This window comes from Ambystoma mexicanum, chromosome 3q (assembly GCF_040938575.1).
Source record: "Ambystoma mexicanum isolate Mex_15411 chromosome 3q, UKY_AmexF1_1, whole genome shotgun sequence".
Lineage (NCBI taxonomy): Eukaryota > Metazoa > Chordata > Amphibia > Caudata > Ambystomatidae > Ambystoma > Ambystoma mexicanum.
In genome coordinates this window covers 1275776239-1275793040 of record NC_090926.1, presented here as the reverse complement: position 1 = coordinate 1275793040, position 16802 = coordinate 1275776239, and the positions used below count along the sequence as shown (strand labels likewise).

Sequence of the window (16802 nt, the reverse complement as noted above, 5' to 3'; positions counted from 1 at the left end):
GTCGAGAACCCATTAGGAGAAATCTCCTCGACGCAAAAGGCAAAAACATCGGTCTAGATCCCGAAGTGGTTCACACCACTCTTCGTTTTTCATGAAAAAGTCTAAAAAGAGACACCACCGGTCCCCTTCCACCTCGTCTTCTGACGAATTCCCAAGAAAATGAAACGCCCCACAAAACATTCTTCCTCCGAAGAATGGGAAGCATTTAGAGTTAAAATGATGGAGGTTTTTGAAAAGGCTAAGCCTTGGTCTGAGCCTTCCTCGGAAGCTGGCCAAGAGCGGTACCGTTCCAACACTCGCCCGCCCTCGAGCCTGGGTGATCGAAGGAGAAAAGATCAGGAACCTCCAGGACCCCGAGTGATAAAGATCGCTCGAGTCGAGTCGACTGCTCGAGGTCATCGACACCATCCGGAACCCGACACACCTCGAAGGACAAGCCTTCGAAGAGCGTCTTGACGCCCTCGAAGCCAGCTCCGTCGACGACTGTTATTTTGTCGATGCCATCAACGCCTTTGTCGACATCGACCCCAAAGCCTTCAGTGCCCAAAGTTTCAAAGGCTCCAGTTCAGCCAGAAACTGACAAAATAAAAGCAAAATAAAAAGCTGCAAAACCTCCAAAGCCTTTAGCCTCCACTGTGACAGCTCATCCAGAAAACATTTATAAACCTCTGCCAAGGAAAGAATATTTTAAATCCTTGTCTTCAATATTTGAAGAACACGAGAAGTCTGAGGAGGAGGATGTACCTTTTGGCCTAGAATATGGCACCCCTAACGTCCCTGAATGTCTAATTTCTGAGGAAAGCAGAATGAGGGATTTATTGGAAACTTTACATAATGCAAGTGGAGTTGACATATCACCTGTGACAGAATGTGGCAGACCAGAACCAGGGGATCATCCCAGTCCCTCATATAGACAACTGATGACAAAGGTGGTGGATTATTTAGGATTGCTAGACCACCAACTCAGTTCATCCAGGATGACCTGACTGACATACTGGATCATGGCCCGACCGAAGATCCGATTTTACCCTTTCATGTAGCCTTACAAAATAGGGTGGGCAAAAATTGGGAGAGCCCAGACTCAATCCCTTCTGTGAATAAGTCCCTCACGTCAAAATACCACCCTTCCAGTAGCGACCCCGGCTATCTGTGCAAACACCCCACTCCCGAGAGTTTGGTGGTCCAGGCAGCCACAGCTACATCAAATAAGGTGGCGTACTCTTCCATCCCCACGGATAGGGACGACAAGCGTGTGGATGGTTGGGCACTCAAGGTATATTCAGCTGGGAGTATGGCATTAAAGTTGGCCAACTCCACATGTGCCTTGGCAAAATGGTCATACACTCTTCGGGACTGCAATGGTGGCGGAGCACATACTAGAAGGGGAAGAAAGGGAAGGATTCCTAGCCATCGTTAGAGATGGTGTGAGTCGGTCCATGGCCACGAGCAAAGTAATGCACAGATTTGCGTGGTTGCGAATGTCGGGTTTTGCACCAGACGTGTCTTTTGAACATGCCTTTTGACGGGTCTAACTTTTTTGGTTGCGGACCTCAAAAGCAGCTGCCAAATCTTTAGGAGCTGCTATTAGGCAACTTCAGCCTTTTCGTGCATCAGGACAATCTTGGAGAGGACGATCCTATCGTTATTACTCCTCATAAGGAAAGGCGAGAGGAATGGCCAGTCAAAGAGGCCAGAGAAAAACCACTTGTGGTGGATGAGGTAAACGTGCTAAGCCAGCTCCAGCTGCAGCTTCCTTACCATCAGCAGCCACAGCATCCGCCACAAAACCACTTGGAGGACTTGCATCACAAGACACCTGTGGGAGGCAGACTGTCCCAGCATCTGCAAGAATGGTGAGCCATTACTTCAGATTTTTGAGCTCTAGAAATAATAGCCCAATGTTACTGCTTTCACTTTCTAACGCAGCCTCAAAGCAATCCACCGGGGAGACACTCTTTGAATTTTCCAGACCCGCTCCTACAGCAGGAAGTCTTAACCCTGCTGGTGAAATGTGCTATAGAACCAGTACCTGTAGCAGAGAGGAACAAGGGGTGGTACTCCCCATATTCTTTGATTCCCAAAAGACGGAGGACTGAGACCCATCTTGGACTTAAGAGGCTTGAACAAGCTCCTCAGGAAGGACAAGTTCAAGATGGTTAATCTTTCTCAGATCCTTCAGGCCCTTCAACTTCAGGATTTGTTGGTGATATTGGACCTTCAGGATGCTTATTTTCATGTGCCAATCCATCTCAAGCACAGAAAATACCTGAGGTTTGCGGTTGGCGACTCGCAATATCAGTTTCGAGTCCTACGATTCTGGTTGACCTCCGTCCCGAGGGTCTTCACTAAGTTCATGGTAGTGATGGATTTGCACCTCAGGAGAGGGGGGGGGTTTCACGTCTACCCCTTCCTGGACGATTGGTTGATTAGGGCGCGTTCTGCCGAACAAGCACTGGATCATCTGAAAGTCACCTGCCACTTCCTCCACAGACTGGGCTTCTCCCTCAATTTCAAGAAGTCACAAATGACACCTTCCCAACAGCTCCAGCACATAGGGGCTGTATTAGACGCATCCTTGGGAAAGAGCTTGCCTCCCAAGTCGAGGGCTCAAGACATTCTTCAGATAGTTTCCAAATTCCAAAATGCCCAAAATCTCCAGGCCTATGACTTCTTGAGGTTGCTTGGCCTCATGGCATCCTGAATTTTTCTAGTGCCAGAAGCACGCCTGGGGATGAGATCCCTTTAATGGGCTCTAAAGACTCAATGGTCCCAGTTCTCAGGTCAAATGACGGATCGCCTTCAGATTCCGAACAAGGTTCGGCAGGATCTTCTGTGGTGGACTTGCACAGAGAACATCCTAAAAGGAGAACATTTTTGGCAACTATGGCCGGAGATTACAGTAGTGACGGACGCCTCACTCATGGGGTGGGGAGCTTATGCCAACGATCTGACAATCAGCGAACGTTGGTCTCCGTCGGAGTCCAAACTACACATCAACCTTTTGGAGCTGAGAGCAATCAGACTAGCGCTGAAGGCTTTTCTGCCACCTGTCAGGGGAAAACATTTCCTGATAATGACGGACAATACAGTGGCCATGCATTACCTAAACAAAACAGAAGGTGGAGGGTCACTACCTCTGTGCAGAGAGGCAATGCGGCTCTGGTATTGGGCAATTCAGGAAGGAATCACCTTATCGACAGTTCATCTAGCCGGGGAGATGAATATGATGGCGGACGCTCTGAGCAGGTAGAGTACTGTGTCCCACGCGCGAGTGGGAACTGGCCCAGGAAGCCCTTCAAGAGATCTTCGGCCTTTGGGGAACCCCTGAAGTAGACCTGTTTGCGACCAGAATCAACTAAAGTGCGAAAGGTATTGCTCAAGGTTATTTTCCTCCAGAGGAGCCTTAGGGGACGCGTTCGTAGTGGAGTGGAACTTCCCACTACTATACACATTCCCTCCGATCCCCGTCATTCCTGAGGCGTCAGGAGGTTAAGATGGTTCGGAAACCGCATGATCCTAATTGCCCCGGTTTGGGTCAGGAGAACGTGGTACCCGGACCTTTTAGACATGTCCATCTGCCCTCCGTTACATCTTCCTCAGAGAGAGGACCTTCTCTCACAAAAGGAGAGCCAGGTTCTCCCTCCAGATGTCAGGACTCTCAACCTTCATGCTTGGTATCTGAAAGACTGAGATACAGGGTTTGGGACCCTCCAGATGACATCATGGAGGTGTTGCTTCGGCCAGCAACAAAATCATTGTACCGTTGCTGTTGGAAGATGTTTTGCAGCTGGTGCAGGGAAAAGACTCTTGATCCTTTTCTGTGTTCTATCCAAGAGGTGTTATCTTTCCCCTTATCACTGGCACATAGAGGCCTCAGTGTTGGGACCATTAAATGTTATCTTGCAGCGCTTTCCATTTTCAAGCGCTCTTCGGAAGAATGTTCCTACTTTATTATACAATTCCTTTGTTAATATAATTCTTAAAGGGACTCACCAATGTGTTTCTGCCTTCTTTTTTCTAGGTGTTAGGTTTAAGGCAGCAGACAGGGTAGGTCTGATAAGTGCAGGAAGAAAAAGGGGGGGGGCTGTTTCGGTACAGATACAGTGGGTGGCCCGGAGTCAGTGCGGGAGGGTGGCAGCGTGAGCAGGTACCTGGTCCCATAGGACAGAGGGTGGCCAGGTGCACAGTGCCAAGAGAGAACAGATCAGCAGGGGAGAGGGGGAGCGAAGGCAGAAGAAAAGAGGAAGGTCTCGAGGTGCTTCCGGAACCGGAGGTGGTTCTCCTCAAGTTTTAGAGTGGCAGGGAGGCTGTTCCAAAGGAAGGCCCCAGCCGAAGACAGAGATCTACCCCCAGCTCGTTTCTTTGAAAAACGACTGACCCTGAGGGAGTTGGCGGTAGAGGAGCGAAGAGCTCGAGAGGGGAGGTATTTGCGGAGGGATAGCTGAAGGTATTTTGGACCCAGGCCCCAGAAAGCCTTGTGGACAATGCAGAGGGTTTTAAATTTAATCCTTGCATCCACTGGGAGCCAATGGAGAGATTTCAGAGCTGGAGAGATACAATCCCAGGGCTTGAGGCCAAGGAGAAGTCTTGCAGTCCTGTTCTGGATTATTTGCAGAGAGCGAAGAGTAGAGGCAGGTAAATTTAGAAAGAGGCTGTTACAATAGTCCAATCTAGAGAGAACCAGAGCTTGGGATACCATGAGCTTCTGGGGGAAGGAGAGGAAAGGCAGAGTACCTCTGAGGAGGTGCAGTCAGAAATTTGACTTTTTAGAGACCTCAGAGATGTTGGCGGAGAAGGAAAGGGTGGAGTCAAAGATGACCCCGAGGTTCTTAGCCTCGCAGGTGGGGGTAGGAGGAGGGCCAAGGGAGGCCGGCCAGAGAGTGAGGGGAAAGGATGGTGAAGGTGTGCCGATGAGGAGGATCTCAGTCTTGCTGGCATTCAGACAAAGATCATTGGCGGCACACCAATCTTGAATGGCAGTTAGGCAATCAGAGATGAAAGGGGGAGAGGAGGTGGTAGAGGCAGCCTGAAAATGAGTTTTGTGTCGTCGGCGTAGCACTGGAAATTTGAGCAGAAAGTGACAATGCAGTGGGCGAGAGTTGCCAGGTGTTGGTTGAAAGCGAGAGGTTAGACACCTGGGGAACACCTCAGGTAGAGAGGAAGATAGATGAAAGCAAGGACCCAAGTTGGACCTGGGAGGGTCAATCTGAGAGGAACGAGGTCAGCCAGGCCAGAGCCTGATCAGTGATACCCAGGTTTTCACGGAGACGGTTGAGCAGGATTGTATGGTTGTATGGTTGACCGTGTCGAAGGCAGAAGAGAGATCGAGGAGGATGAGGACTGAGGGAATGTTAGAGTCAAGGTTGGAGAGCAGATCTTCACGGATGTTCAGGAGAGCAATTTCCATGCTTCTGGCAGCTCTGAAGCCAGACTGGTGGTTATGAAGACAGCCAACAGAATTGAATGAAGTTTAAACTGAGAGATGGCCAACTTTTCCAGGAGTTTGCCAAGAAAGGGAGTAATGGAAATTGGGTGATAGTTAGCTGGACAAGAAGGATCAGCTGTGGGTTTCTTGAGAAGAGGATGCACAAAGGAGTGCTTCAGAGGGGAGGGAAAGGATCCCGAGCCAAAGGAGTGGTTGCAAAAATCAGCAAGGGCCGGAGCGAGGGTGTGAATGTGGTCCTTGATGGTTTTAGAGGACCAGGGATGAACCTGTTTTGACAAGGCTTTCATAGATCGGACTTGTCTAGTGACCTTGTCAGGGAAGAAAAGAGGACGAGAAGGATGGTGGGGGGGTGGCTAAAGGAGGATCAGCAAGCACAGATGGGGAGGGGTGTGGCTGGAGACGGTGGACAGGATGTCCTGGGCAGAACAGTATTCTGCCCACGTTCTATCCTCCACCTCATCCCAACAAGGAGGAGGAAAGATTGCACAGGCTGGACCCGAGAAGAGCTCTAAGCTTTTACATTTCTAGGCGTTCCAAGCTTAGAGTGGATGATCAACTTTTCATTGGCTACATCGGAAGAAAGTTGGGTCAATCGGTGTCATAACAAACCCTAACACGTTGGATTGTGCTTTACATCTCAGAATGATACAGATTGGCGGGCAAAGATCCACCAGAAGGTTTGAGGGCCCATTCAACCAGAGGCATAGCCTCTTCAACAGCCCTTCAAAGAGGTGTTCCCATCAAATCTATTTGTGAGGCGGCGACTTGGTCTTCACTGCAATAGGACTCCATGGCAATGGGGATGTGGAAACACCGACACCATGCTGTAATGGTGCCGGTGTTTCCACGTCCGCCTGCAGGCAGGTGGTGTTAAACCCGCCTGGTCAGACCTGACGGGAGTGACACCTCCTGTCTGCAGAACTCGAGATCAGCCGGTCCGGAAACAACGGTGGTGGCGGGTTTACCGCCACTGTTATTTCCGGACCGGCTGACTCGTAATGAGGCCCATAGTGGAGAGGGAAAGTCCAGTCCACCAGAAACGCATCCCCCAGTGCGCCGTTCACTTGGAATTCTCTCAAGTAAAACTGTTTGTACTTCCTGTTGGACTCCGTAGCGCACAGATCCACTGCTGGGGTAAACCAGATAGAGAAGACCTCTTCCAGTACTTCCTGGCACACTTCCCACTTGTGTGAGACCGTGCTCTGCCTGCTCAGAGCATCCGCAAAAGTGTTCTCTCTCCCTGTCAGATGAACTGCTGAGACCAAGATGCGGTTCTCCAGTAACCAGAACCACAGCTGCATCGTCTCTGTGCAGAGGGGACGGTGAGCACGCTTCCTTGTTTGTTCAGGTAGTGCATGACCACCGTGGAGTCCATCAGAATCAGGACATGCTTCCTCTTGAGAGACGGGGTGAAGGCTCTCAGGGCTAGCCTGATGGCTCGCAACTGCAGCCTGTTGATGTACCACCTGGCATCCGTCACTAACCAGAAGCTGCTCACCTGCAAGTCGTTGCAGTGAGTGCCCCACCCTTCAGAGATGGATCCGCTATCATTCACCCACCATGAGATTGCTGTTGTTGTCCCACCAGTTGAGGTCAAGGACCACTAGATAGGGCACTTTGAGAGGATCCGTGAGGGCACCCTGGTGCTGAGACCACTGGTCCCTTAAGAGGCACTGAAGGGATGTCATGCCTGGCCTCTGGCACTAGAATAATACAGGAGGTCATGAGACCTAAGAGGCAGAGGAAGGAAGCCGCTAGTTGAGTGGCATGTTTACGGAATAAGTATACCATCTCTGCTATGCTGTCGGCTCTCCCTTCTGGAGAGAAAGCCTTCCCTATCCGAGTGTCTAGGACTGCTCTGATGATAATAATAATATCTAGTTTTATATAGTGCTACAAGCACGCAGGCATCTGAGCACTGAGATAACAGTTGATATTGTTATCCCACAGCGTGGTATTGTGTGGTAGTCTATTTATCAACCTCACAAGGATGAAAGGTTGAGTTGGCCCAGCCGAAATACGAACCTGTATCAGCAGGCTGCACACAGATGTCAGAAACGGGCGCTCAGCTTGTTGTGCTATCTGACCGGCTGATGAACTGCAGACTTTGGACTGGTGTCACATGGGACTTCTTCAAGTTCAGGGAGAAGTCCCAGCCTGTGCAGCAGTAGGGATTTGTGCTCTAGATGCCACAAAACATGTCCCACTGACTTACCCTGGATCAGCCCGTCGTCCAGATGAGGAAATGCATGGATGCCGGATCTCCTGAGGTGAGACGCGACTACCGCCATGAGCTTGGTGAAGACCCTTGGTGCGGAGGGCATGCCAAAGGGAAGCACTTTGAACTGATAGTGCTTGTCCCCTATGAGGAACCTCAGGAACTTCCTGTGCTTGTGATGTATTGGCACATGAAAATAAGCGTCCTATATGTCTATTGACAGCAGCCAGTCCTGAAGTTCACGAGCGTGCAGAATTTCTCTCAACGTCACAATCCTGAATTTGTCTTTCCATGAACTTGTTTAGAGCCCTGACAACCAGAATTGGACGGAGACCTTCTCCTTTCTTGGGTACCAGGAAATACCAGTAATACCATCTTGATCCTCTCTGATCGGGAGGTACCTCTTCCACGACACACTTCGGCAACAGGGCTCTCATTTCGTACTGGAGCTCCTTTCCTGGTTGGATTGGATGGGGTTGGGGTCTGTCCGGTTGCTTTTTTAAATATGGCTGACAATAACCCCACCGGGTTGTCTCTAGTGCTCAGGCATCAGAGGTAATCTTCTATGACTGCGGCCAATGTCCCTCCAACTGTCCACGAACCTGTAAGTCATGGGAGAGGGAAAATCAAAGCGGCTTAGAAGGCAGAGCCGCTGCTGCCTCTGTCTGCTGGCCTCTAGAAGCCCCTTTGCCCCTTCCTGGATGTGAAAAACTCCTCTGCCCCTACCTGGCCTGCGGGAGCTGCGCCTTCCTGCCATACGGTACCTACCGTTTGTAGGCTCTGCCTCTTGAGGCAAAGCTGAAGACAGGCTTGGCCGGCTGCGCATTTAGTCCCAGCAATTCAGCGGCAATTTTAGACTCTTTAAAGTTTTCTAAAGAGTCATTAGCTTTTTGACCAAAAAGAAAATCTCCCTCAAAAGGCATGTACAGTAATCTGTTCTGAACATTTGGGAAGAAGCCACAGATTTTTTGGTAGGCCTTGCTCCTCATCACTATTGCTGATCCCATTGAGCGGCCATGGCAGTCTGCCATGTCCAGGCCCGTCTGCAACGACTGCTTGGCTACCTCCTTTGCATCCTCCACCAGCTGTAAAAATCCACAGATTTCCACAAGACAAAGGAGTATTTTGCAAATCCGCAGGCTATATTGGTGGCTTTGAGTGCCATTCTGTCAGAATTAAAACCCTTCTTGGCCATTGCGTCCAACCTCTTTCCTTCCCTATCCGGGGACAGATTGGATGTGGATGCCGCAGGTCTGGTGGAAATTGTGGCAGCTTGCATCACAAGCCCTTCAGGAGAAGGGTGTCTAGCGAGGAAAGAAGGGTCTCTTCTTGCTGGCCTATACTTTCCTGTGAAATTGGAGTTTACGGGGGGATCGTGCAAGGATGTTGCCATAAGGAGGCTAAGGGGTGTGCTATAGCTGAGTTAAATGGCATATTATGCTCAACTGCAGGACCTTCGTCCAGAAAGTCTGTGAGTTTGTACCATTGAAGGGAAACAGCAAAGGATTTTAAACCAAGGGTGTCTACCACCCTTTCAACCAGGGCCCTGAATTTTGCATGATTATGCATATACGGCTAAGATCAAGGTCTGGAGAAGTATCCAGGCCACTGGCATCTTGTAACCCCTGGACTAAATCCAACAAATGTGCTTGGTCATCGAAGAAATCAGCACTGCTGGTACCAGAATAGATAGGATCAATGTCGTCTTGGTCGTCGGGCTGATGGATGCCGAAGATCGACCGCATGGAGTTGAAAAATCCCGACCTTGACAGTGGTAAAAAGGAACCATTGTCGACAGTCAGCGTCAAGGGTTTTCCAGCTGGATAGAACGGCTATCGATGCCGATGGGGAGACTGTTGATGCCGATGAGATGTCTTTTAGTGCTGATTGAATAGTTTTCGGCACCAAAGAAGGCTTTGATGACAAATAGATATCGTGAATGTCAGCCTTTGCCAGCGTCGGGCCCAAAGGCGTAGTTGGAATGACTAGTGTAGGGTCAGGAGCACCGAGTGCCGCTTTTGCTGATAAATGTTGCTGGTCATAGGTGGGGGGGCACACCTACAGCAAATTGATTCCTAAACATTTCAAGCATTTTGGTCTTAAAACTTTCCCACTCTTCCGGAGTGGTCGGCCCCGTCGAGGGCTTACCACGTTCTGACGACATGCTGGACTTGCGTCAATGAGGGTGGAGCCGCTTCTTCTTTTGCGAGTTAGATGAAGAAGAATGACTTCTTGAATGGGGCCGCTTCTTCATTTTTTTGCGATGCCTTTCTTTCCCCTTTTCAGTGGAGGGCTCCTCTGTCTCGGCCTCGGTAGACCAGACAAGTGACCGGGCTAGAGATTTTCTGGATGGTCGGCCCAAAGTCAGTTTCCCGGCCCTCTCACGTAGGGATTTTGGCTGCATTTTCAAGCACGGCACACAGGCCTCAGTGTTGTGACTCGCACCACAGACAAATGTTGTGGGGCTCGGTCACCAACATTTTGGCCTAGAAATATGTGCACCTCTTGAAGCCCGAAACCCGGTGAGTTGACATCGTGGTCAAGGCTTTCCAAAGAGAAAAGTCAATTTTCCTGATACGGCTTGCAAGCGCGCAGAAAAAAGCAGCTGAAGCATAGGGCGTAGTGACGTGCTATATATATACCATGCCTGACGTCACTTCCAGAGCCACCGATCAAGCAGCGAGCAAGACGGATCGATGGCCGAATCGAGGTGCACTACGCTCCCTGTCGAAAATGTTTCCGAGCAGCAGAGCTGGACGAGGATATCTATCAAGATGAGGAATCTGCTGGATAAAAGCAATCCATTGAATTGATGTTCCCTACACTCCAAGGGATGCAGCTCCTTCACAGGACTGCTGGAGATCTTTCACCGGACAGGGCTCTAGCAGGGCAGCAGCAGAAGTTGGTCGCCAGGTCTTCTTCTGTTGAATCCACGCTCTCCTCGCAAGTCTTGTAGCTGGACAGGAGTCTTGACTCCTTCAGTTTCTTCCAGGATCTCTCTAGAGTGGATGCAGCTGTCCTCTTCTTATCCTAAAAGCCAAGTAAGAGCTGAAACTCCCACTAGCCAATGACCGATCTGGCCCCCACACACACACCCCAGCAGTGGTCCAGTCAGGACCACTGGCGTGAATCAGACACATTGGCGCCAATTTGAGGATTGGGGCCAGACAGTCCAAGCCAACTTCCTGGCAGCAAACACACATAGCCCTCCAGTAGCCCGCCAAAAGCCTCTGCTTTCCTGGGCACTGAACGTCCATAGAAGGAGTTTCCTGGCCTCACAGGCCAAAAAGAAGGCAAAAAGACAAGATGGCCAAAGGTTAGGCAGAAAACCTTGTGCATAGCCATGTTTGACCACTATCCACAGTTAGTAGCCAAATGCGGTAATCGCAGTAAGGCTAAACGAAATGTACCAAAACATTGTAAAAAGTCACTGGTGCCACCAGCCTGTCCATGTAGCACACCTAGAGTAACCAAAGTCTAGGGCAAAACAAAAAGGGTACCCCATTGTACTGCTTTATAAGATGCATTGTACAATGATACAAGTTACCACACGTGATAACAGGTTACTAAAAGTAGCAACAACGTAACTAGACTAAGGGAAACAATGTTTCCCAGTACTGACAGCTTGTAGGACATGTTCATGTCCCCATAATAGATGAGCAAAAGTCAGTGTAGTGAAGCTTAAGGCTTTGCTGCACTGTCAATAGAGCAGGTCAAATGCAAAAATAAAAATAGAGTTTAGCGGGCCATAGAAACGGAAGGAAAGGTGCAGTAAAGAGGAATCTTTCCTAACAGCAGACATAAATTCCAGACCGTTTTTAAAATCTCTTACATCAGACTCAGCCAAGCGAGTCACTGTGGCATTCATAATTACACCCTCTGTAAAAGTACAGATGTTTTTCATCAAATAATTAACAATTTTAAAGGATGCCTCTGTAAAAGTGTTTAGTCTACCTACTTTTTTAGGATTTTATAAATGTAAGTGGACAAGCACCAGAATACAGTGCAGCTAACAGTTTTGCACATATACTTAAATGTAAAATTGCTGTCAGCGCTTGAATTCTTGTATTGGGACACGCATAGAGATGGGCTCCGCGATACTATGACAAATTCCATCTTAACCTTTAACAGAGTTGGGGAACCACAGCCTTAAAACATTGACCTCCGCATCATCAAATAAAAAAAAGAATTCACAATTTTACTATAAACAGCTTATTTTATTTATTTTTAATTAAATTCTCACAGTTTATTTCGATAAAATCCATAAACTCAAACAAAACATATAAATATACACAGGTCACCAGAATAAAACTCCATGTACATAAAATGAATAAAACAGTCATCAATATTAAAATTACATTCAGTTTATTTATTTTAACATTTGTATAATGCCCAGACCAAAGGGTATCACAGCGTTTGTACAGAGGAGTGACAGAGTAATGTTTAACCAGTAAGAAGGCAGCTCATACATACATGTTAGTCATACTTATTGAATAACAAAGTTTTCAACATTTTCTTGATGGCTGAGTAGGATGGCTAATTTTTTAGGTGGGAGGGAGTTCCGCAGGGTAGGTGCTATGGTGCTAAAACTTACCCCCCCTGTTCTAGCCAGTTTGAAACGTGGGACCGCTACGGTAAGCTAGTTGGAGGAGCGGAGAGGGCGATAGTGATGTTTCTTTGTGATCGAGTGGTTGAGGTAAGTGGGAGCTTCATTGTATATGCTCCAGTGAGCTAGTGTCAGGGTTTTGAAATCAATCCGCACTTTTACTCGTAGCCAATGGACGTTTCAGCGGGTTGCAGATATGTGATCTGATTCGCAGATGTCCGAGGCTGCCCTTAGGGCTTTATTTTGGAGCAGCTGTAACTTTGCAAGGGTGGTAGTGGAAGTACCCTTGAAGAGAGCATTGCAGTAGTCTAGTTAGCTCAGGATGATGGCTCCAGAAAGAGTGAGGCAATTGTTAGGGCTCAGGAATTGTCTTGTTAAGGATATGAGTTTTGTGGTGTGGGCGGTCGAGGATACCAGAGCATTGACGCGTCTTGTCATGGATAGCTCTGCGCCGAGGTAGACCCCCACGTTTTTTGCGTGTTTGAGGACAGGAATGGTAGATCCGTCAATGTTGAATGAGGTGTAGGTGGAGTCGAGGGTTTGAAGACGAGCGGGTGTGCCTACAATGAGTAGCTATGTTTTCTTGTCATTGAAGCAGAGGTTGTGGGTAGCTATCCAGGACTGGGTGGTGCAAAAGACTTCATTGATGGTCTTAGAGTCATTAGTGTAGTTGCCAAACAGGGGGATGAGAATTTGCGTGTCGCCCTCAAAGTTGGTGTAGGTGATTCCTAGAGTGTCAAGAATGTCAGCAGGGTTTGGTGTGTACCTTTTTTCTTGCCGGCTAGGACTCACACGGACTGTCGTTTTTCTAGACACACACACACATACTCAGCAAAAATTATTACTGCTGTAGCTTTATTTTCCCCATTCTGATTGAAAGCCTACAATTACCAGCATGCAAAGTAATGCGAGCAAGAATAAATCTAACGAAACACAGTGAGATTGAAACTAGCACAGCCCCAGCTTTGTTTCACATGGCATGCAGATGTATACAACCCTTGCCTTTGTAATCAGCCATCCTTTACATCTCTTGGTTGCAATGGCCACAACACACATTTCCCATGTACCTTTGTTATTGATAGTTAAGCCCTTATTGGGACACAGCCCTGTCCGTCAAGCCAAGATGTAATCCCTCCTCTCACCGTGCACACAGCTTTTGACTGTAGATTATAACAGGGTCTGTTCACAGGGTTTAGCACGGACAAAGCTATGGTTGACAATTCAAGAAAGGATAGGGGATATCTGGAAACAGGCCCGTTTCACTTAGTATTCAAAAACACTGTGATAATGGATGATGGGAGGGGGAAGCAAGGTACCGGGTATCAGCGAGTACTGAAAGGTGTTGGTCTGGTTAGGATGAAGCAGGTGCTGGGGGTCCTTGGTATATGGAGTGTGGATGAGATACTGAAGACCTTTGGTATATGGCACAGAGCACATACAGCGGGAACGTGATGTATGGAATGTGGAGCAGATACAGTGGGACCCAGGGACAGAGCTGAGCAGATACTGTAGGAATGTGGTCCTATGGTCCCAGGATATACGGCCTGGTCCAGCAGATGAAGATGACTAGAGTGATGTCCCTTCATAGCTACTGTGCCTGCTGTAGATATTGCACAAACTGGGCAGAATAACCTGCATCGGGGCACAGATTAAAAGAACAGTGTATGATGAATGACATGCACATGAAGGGCAACAGGTAGAGTGTCCAGAGGCAGGAACTGCAAAAGAACAAAGCGGATCACCACTTTTCTTCCACCTAGCTTTTGGAACCACTAGAGGATATACATCTTGGGATCAAATGCTCCGACCAGGTTGATCATGGAAATCTTATCAATCAAATAAGCACGGTCCAACCCATGGGGGTACCTGTAAACCAGACAGAGGATTTAAACAGGAGAAGATCTAGAAGGAGCGATGGACAGAGAATGGTGCAGATAGTTAAGGGCTGAGGCGCAGTCTAGAGAGCATATTCTGAGCGACAGAAGCAAATACGAAGGCTCTTAGGTACAGAGCCTGAGCCTGATGCTGAGGGGCTGAGGGTCTGAGTGACAGAGTAAGGAGCAGACTTTGAGGGGCACAAGGATGGTGCATGGTACAAAGGTCCCATCATCCCTCATCATTTACAGTGCTGGCTAGGGCAGATGGGAGTTGTAGTACAAAACATCTGGAGAGCCAAAGGTTGCAGACCCCGGATCTACTTTTGGCAAGCCACATGTTGCAGACCCCTGAAGTAGATGCTCAGGGACTGAGGGACAGAGGGCTGGGGCATGGAGCATAGAACAGCTACTGAAGGTACAATGAATGACAGTTTGGAGAAGGTTCTGAGGGGCTGAGGGATAGATAACAGAGCAAATACTGTGTAAGGAGAAGATACCCTCAAGCTGGGGGACAGAGACTGGAGCTGATACTCAATGGCTGAAGAACAGGGCAAATATGAGACCCACATTTTGAACACTTTTATAACAGAGAACTTCTTTATAATTAATGCACTGGATTAAGCAATCACAAGTTTACCTGGAACATGGGGTTCCTCAAGCACTGTTTTGAATTTGATATCATTTTTTTTCCAGGTGGAAACAAACCATCCTTTGTACCCACCTAATCGCCAAGCTAGGGCAAGAATGATGGCGACCGCTTACAAGGCACAAGGAGCCACCAAGAACTACCTCCACATTGGAGTCACATCCAACAATCTGAAAGCCGGTGACAACTTAAACGTGAACTTCAATGTGCGCAACAGCGACTTGGGCGTACAGAACCAGATCAAACACTTCACTTACATGGTAAGTATATGAAAATGGTGCTGTGATGCAGGATGTAGTGTGTATGGCTTCAGACAGCGAGGGGTCAGACAGCTGGGTGAGCAGAAGATCCTGGCTGTGATGAAGGAATGAGTGGGCTGGCCTTCAGATAGCCAGGAGTCAGAAGGCTGGGTGAGAAGGTGGTCCCGGCTGTGATAAAGGCTTTAGTGGGCAGTTCTTCAGACAGCCAGGTGTCAGACAGCTGGGTGAGCAGAAGGTCCGGGCTGTGATGCGGGATTTAGTGGGCAGGGATTCAGACAGCCAGGAGTCGGAAGACTGGGTGAGAAGGTGGTCCTGGTTGTGATTCAGGAATTTAGGGGCTGGTCTTCAGACAGCCAGGAGTCAGAAGGCTGGGTGAGCACTAGGTCCTGGCTGTGATGCAGGATTTAATGGGCAGGTATTCAATGGTGCTTAGCACTGCAGGCACTGAAGTTGACATTATTGGCAGCCAGTGAAAGAATTCAATGGTGCTCAGCACTTAAGTCAATGAAGGTGGTATTATTGGTAGCTAGTGAAAGGATCCAATGGTGCTTGGCACTGAAGTTGATATTATTGGTGGCTAGTGAAAGGATTCAATGGTGCTGGGCACTGAAGGTGGTATAATTGGTAGCTAGTGAAAGGATTCAATGGTGCTTGGCATTGAAGGCACTGAAGTTGGTATTATTGGCAGCCAGTGGAAGGATTCAATGGTGCTTGGCACTGAAGTTGATATTATTGCAGCTAGTGAAAGCATTCAATGGTGCTTGGCACTGAAGCCAATGAAGTTGGTATTACTGGCAGCTAGTGAAAGGATTCAATGGTGCTTGGCACTGAAGTTGATATTATTGGTAGCTAGTGAAAGGATGCAATGGTGCTTGGCACTGAAGCCAATGAAGTTGGTATTACTGGCAGCTAGTGAAAGGATTCAATGGTGCTTGGCACTGAAGTTGATATTATTGGTAGCTAGTGAAAGGATGCAATGGTGCTTGGCACTGAAGTTTATATCTTTGGCAGCTAGTGAAAGGATCCAATGGTGCTTGGCACTGAAGTTGATATTATTGGCGGCTAGTGAAAGGATTCAATGGTGCTGGGCACTGAAGGTGATATAATTGGTAGCTAGTGAAAGGATTCAATGGTGCTGGGCACTGAAGGTGGTATTATTGGCAGCTAGTGAAAGGATCCAATGGTGCTTAGCACTGAAGTTGATACAGTTGGCAGTTAGTGAAAGGATCCAATGGTGCTTGGCACTGAAGTTCATATAATTGCCAGCTAGTGAAAGGATCCAATGGTGCTTGGCAACGAAGTTGATCTTATTGGCAGCTAGTGAAGGGATTCGAAAGTGCTTGGCACTGAAGTTGATATCATTGGAAGCTGGTGAAAGGATTCAATGGTGCTTGGCGCTGAGCACTGAAGTTGGTATTATTGGCAGCCAGTGACAGGATTCAAGGGTGCTTGTCATCGAAGGCACTGAAGGTGATATTATTGGCAGCTGTTGAAAGGATTCAATGGTGCTGGGCACTGAAGGTGGTATAATCGGTAGCTAGTGAAAGGATTCAATGGTGCTTGGCACTAAAAGCAAAGAAGTTGATATTATTGGCAGCCAGTGGAAGGATTCAATAGGGTTTGGTTGGCACTGAAGGCAATGAAGTTGGTATTACTGGCAGCTAGTGAAAGGATTCAATGGTGCTTGGCACTGAAGTTGATATTATTAGTAGCTAGTGAAAGGATGCAATGGTGCTTGGCACTGAAGTT

General features: G+C 48.2%; 1 protein-coding gene across 1 annotated transcript in view; it reads left to right on the top strand.

Moving 5' to 3' along the window:
- C3 (complement C3) overlaps positions 1-16802 on the top strand; it is a 403449-nt gene that overhangs the window by 138062 nt on the left and 248585 nt on the right. The window contains exon 12 of the mRNA XM_069604331.1: positions 14841-15053. Coding sequence (XP_069460432.1) covers positions 14841-15053 — 213 coding nt within the window. The remainder of the gene's footprint in view (positions 1-14840; positions 15054-16802) is intronic.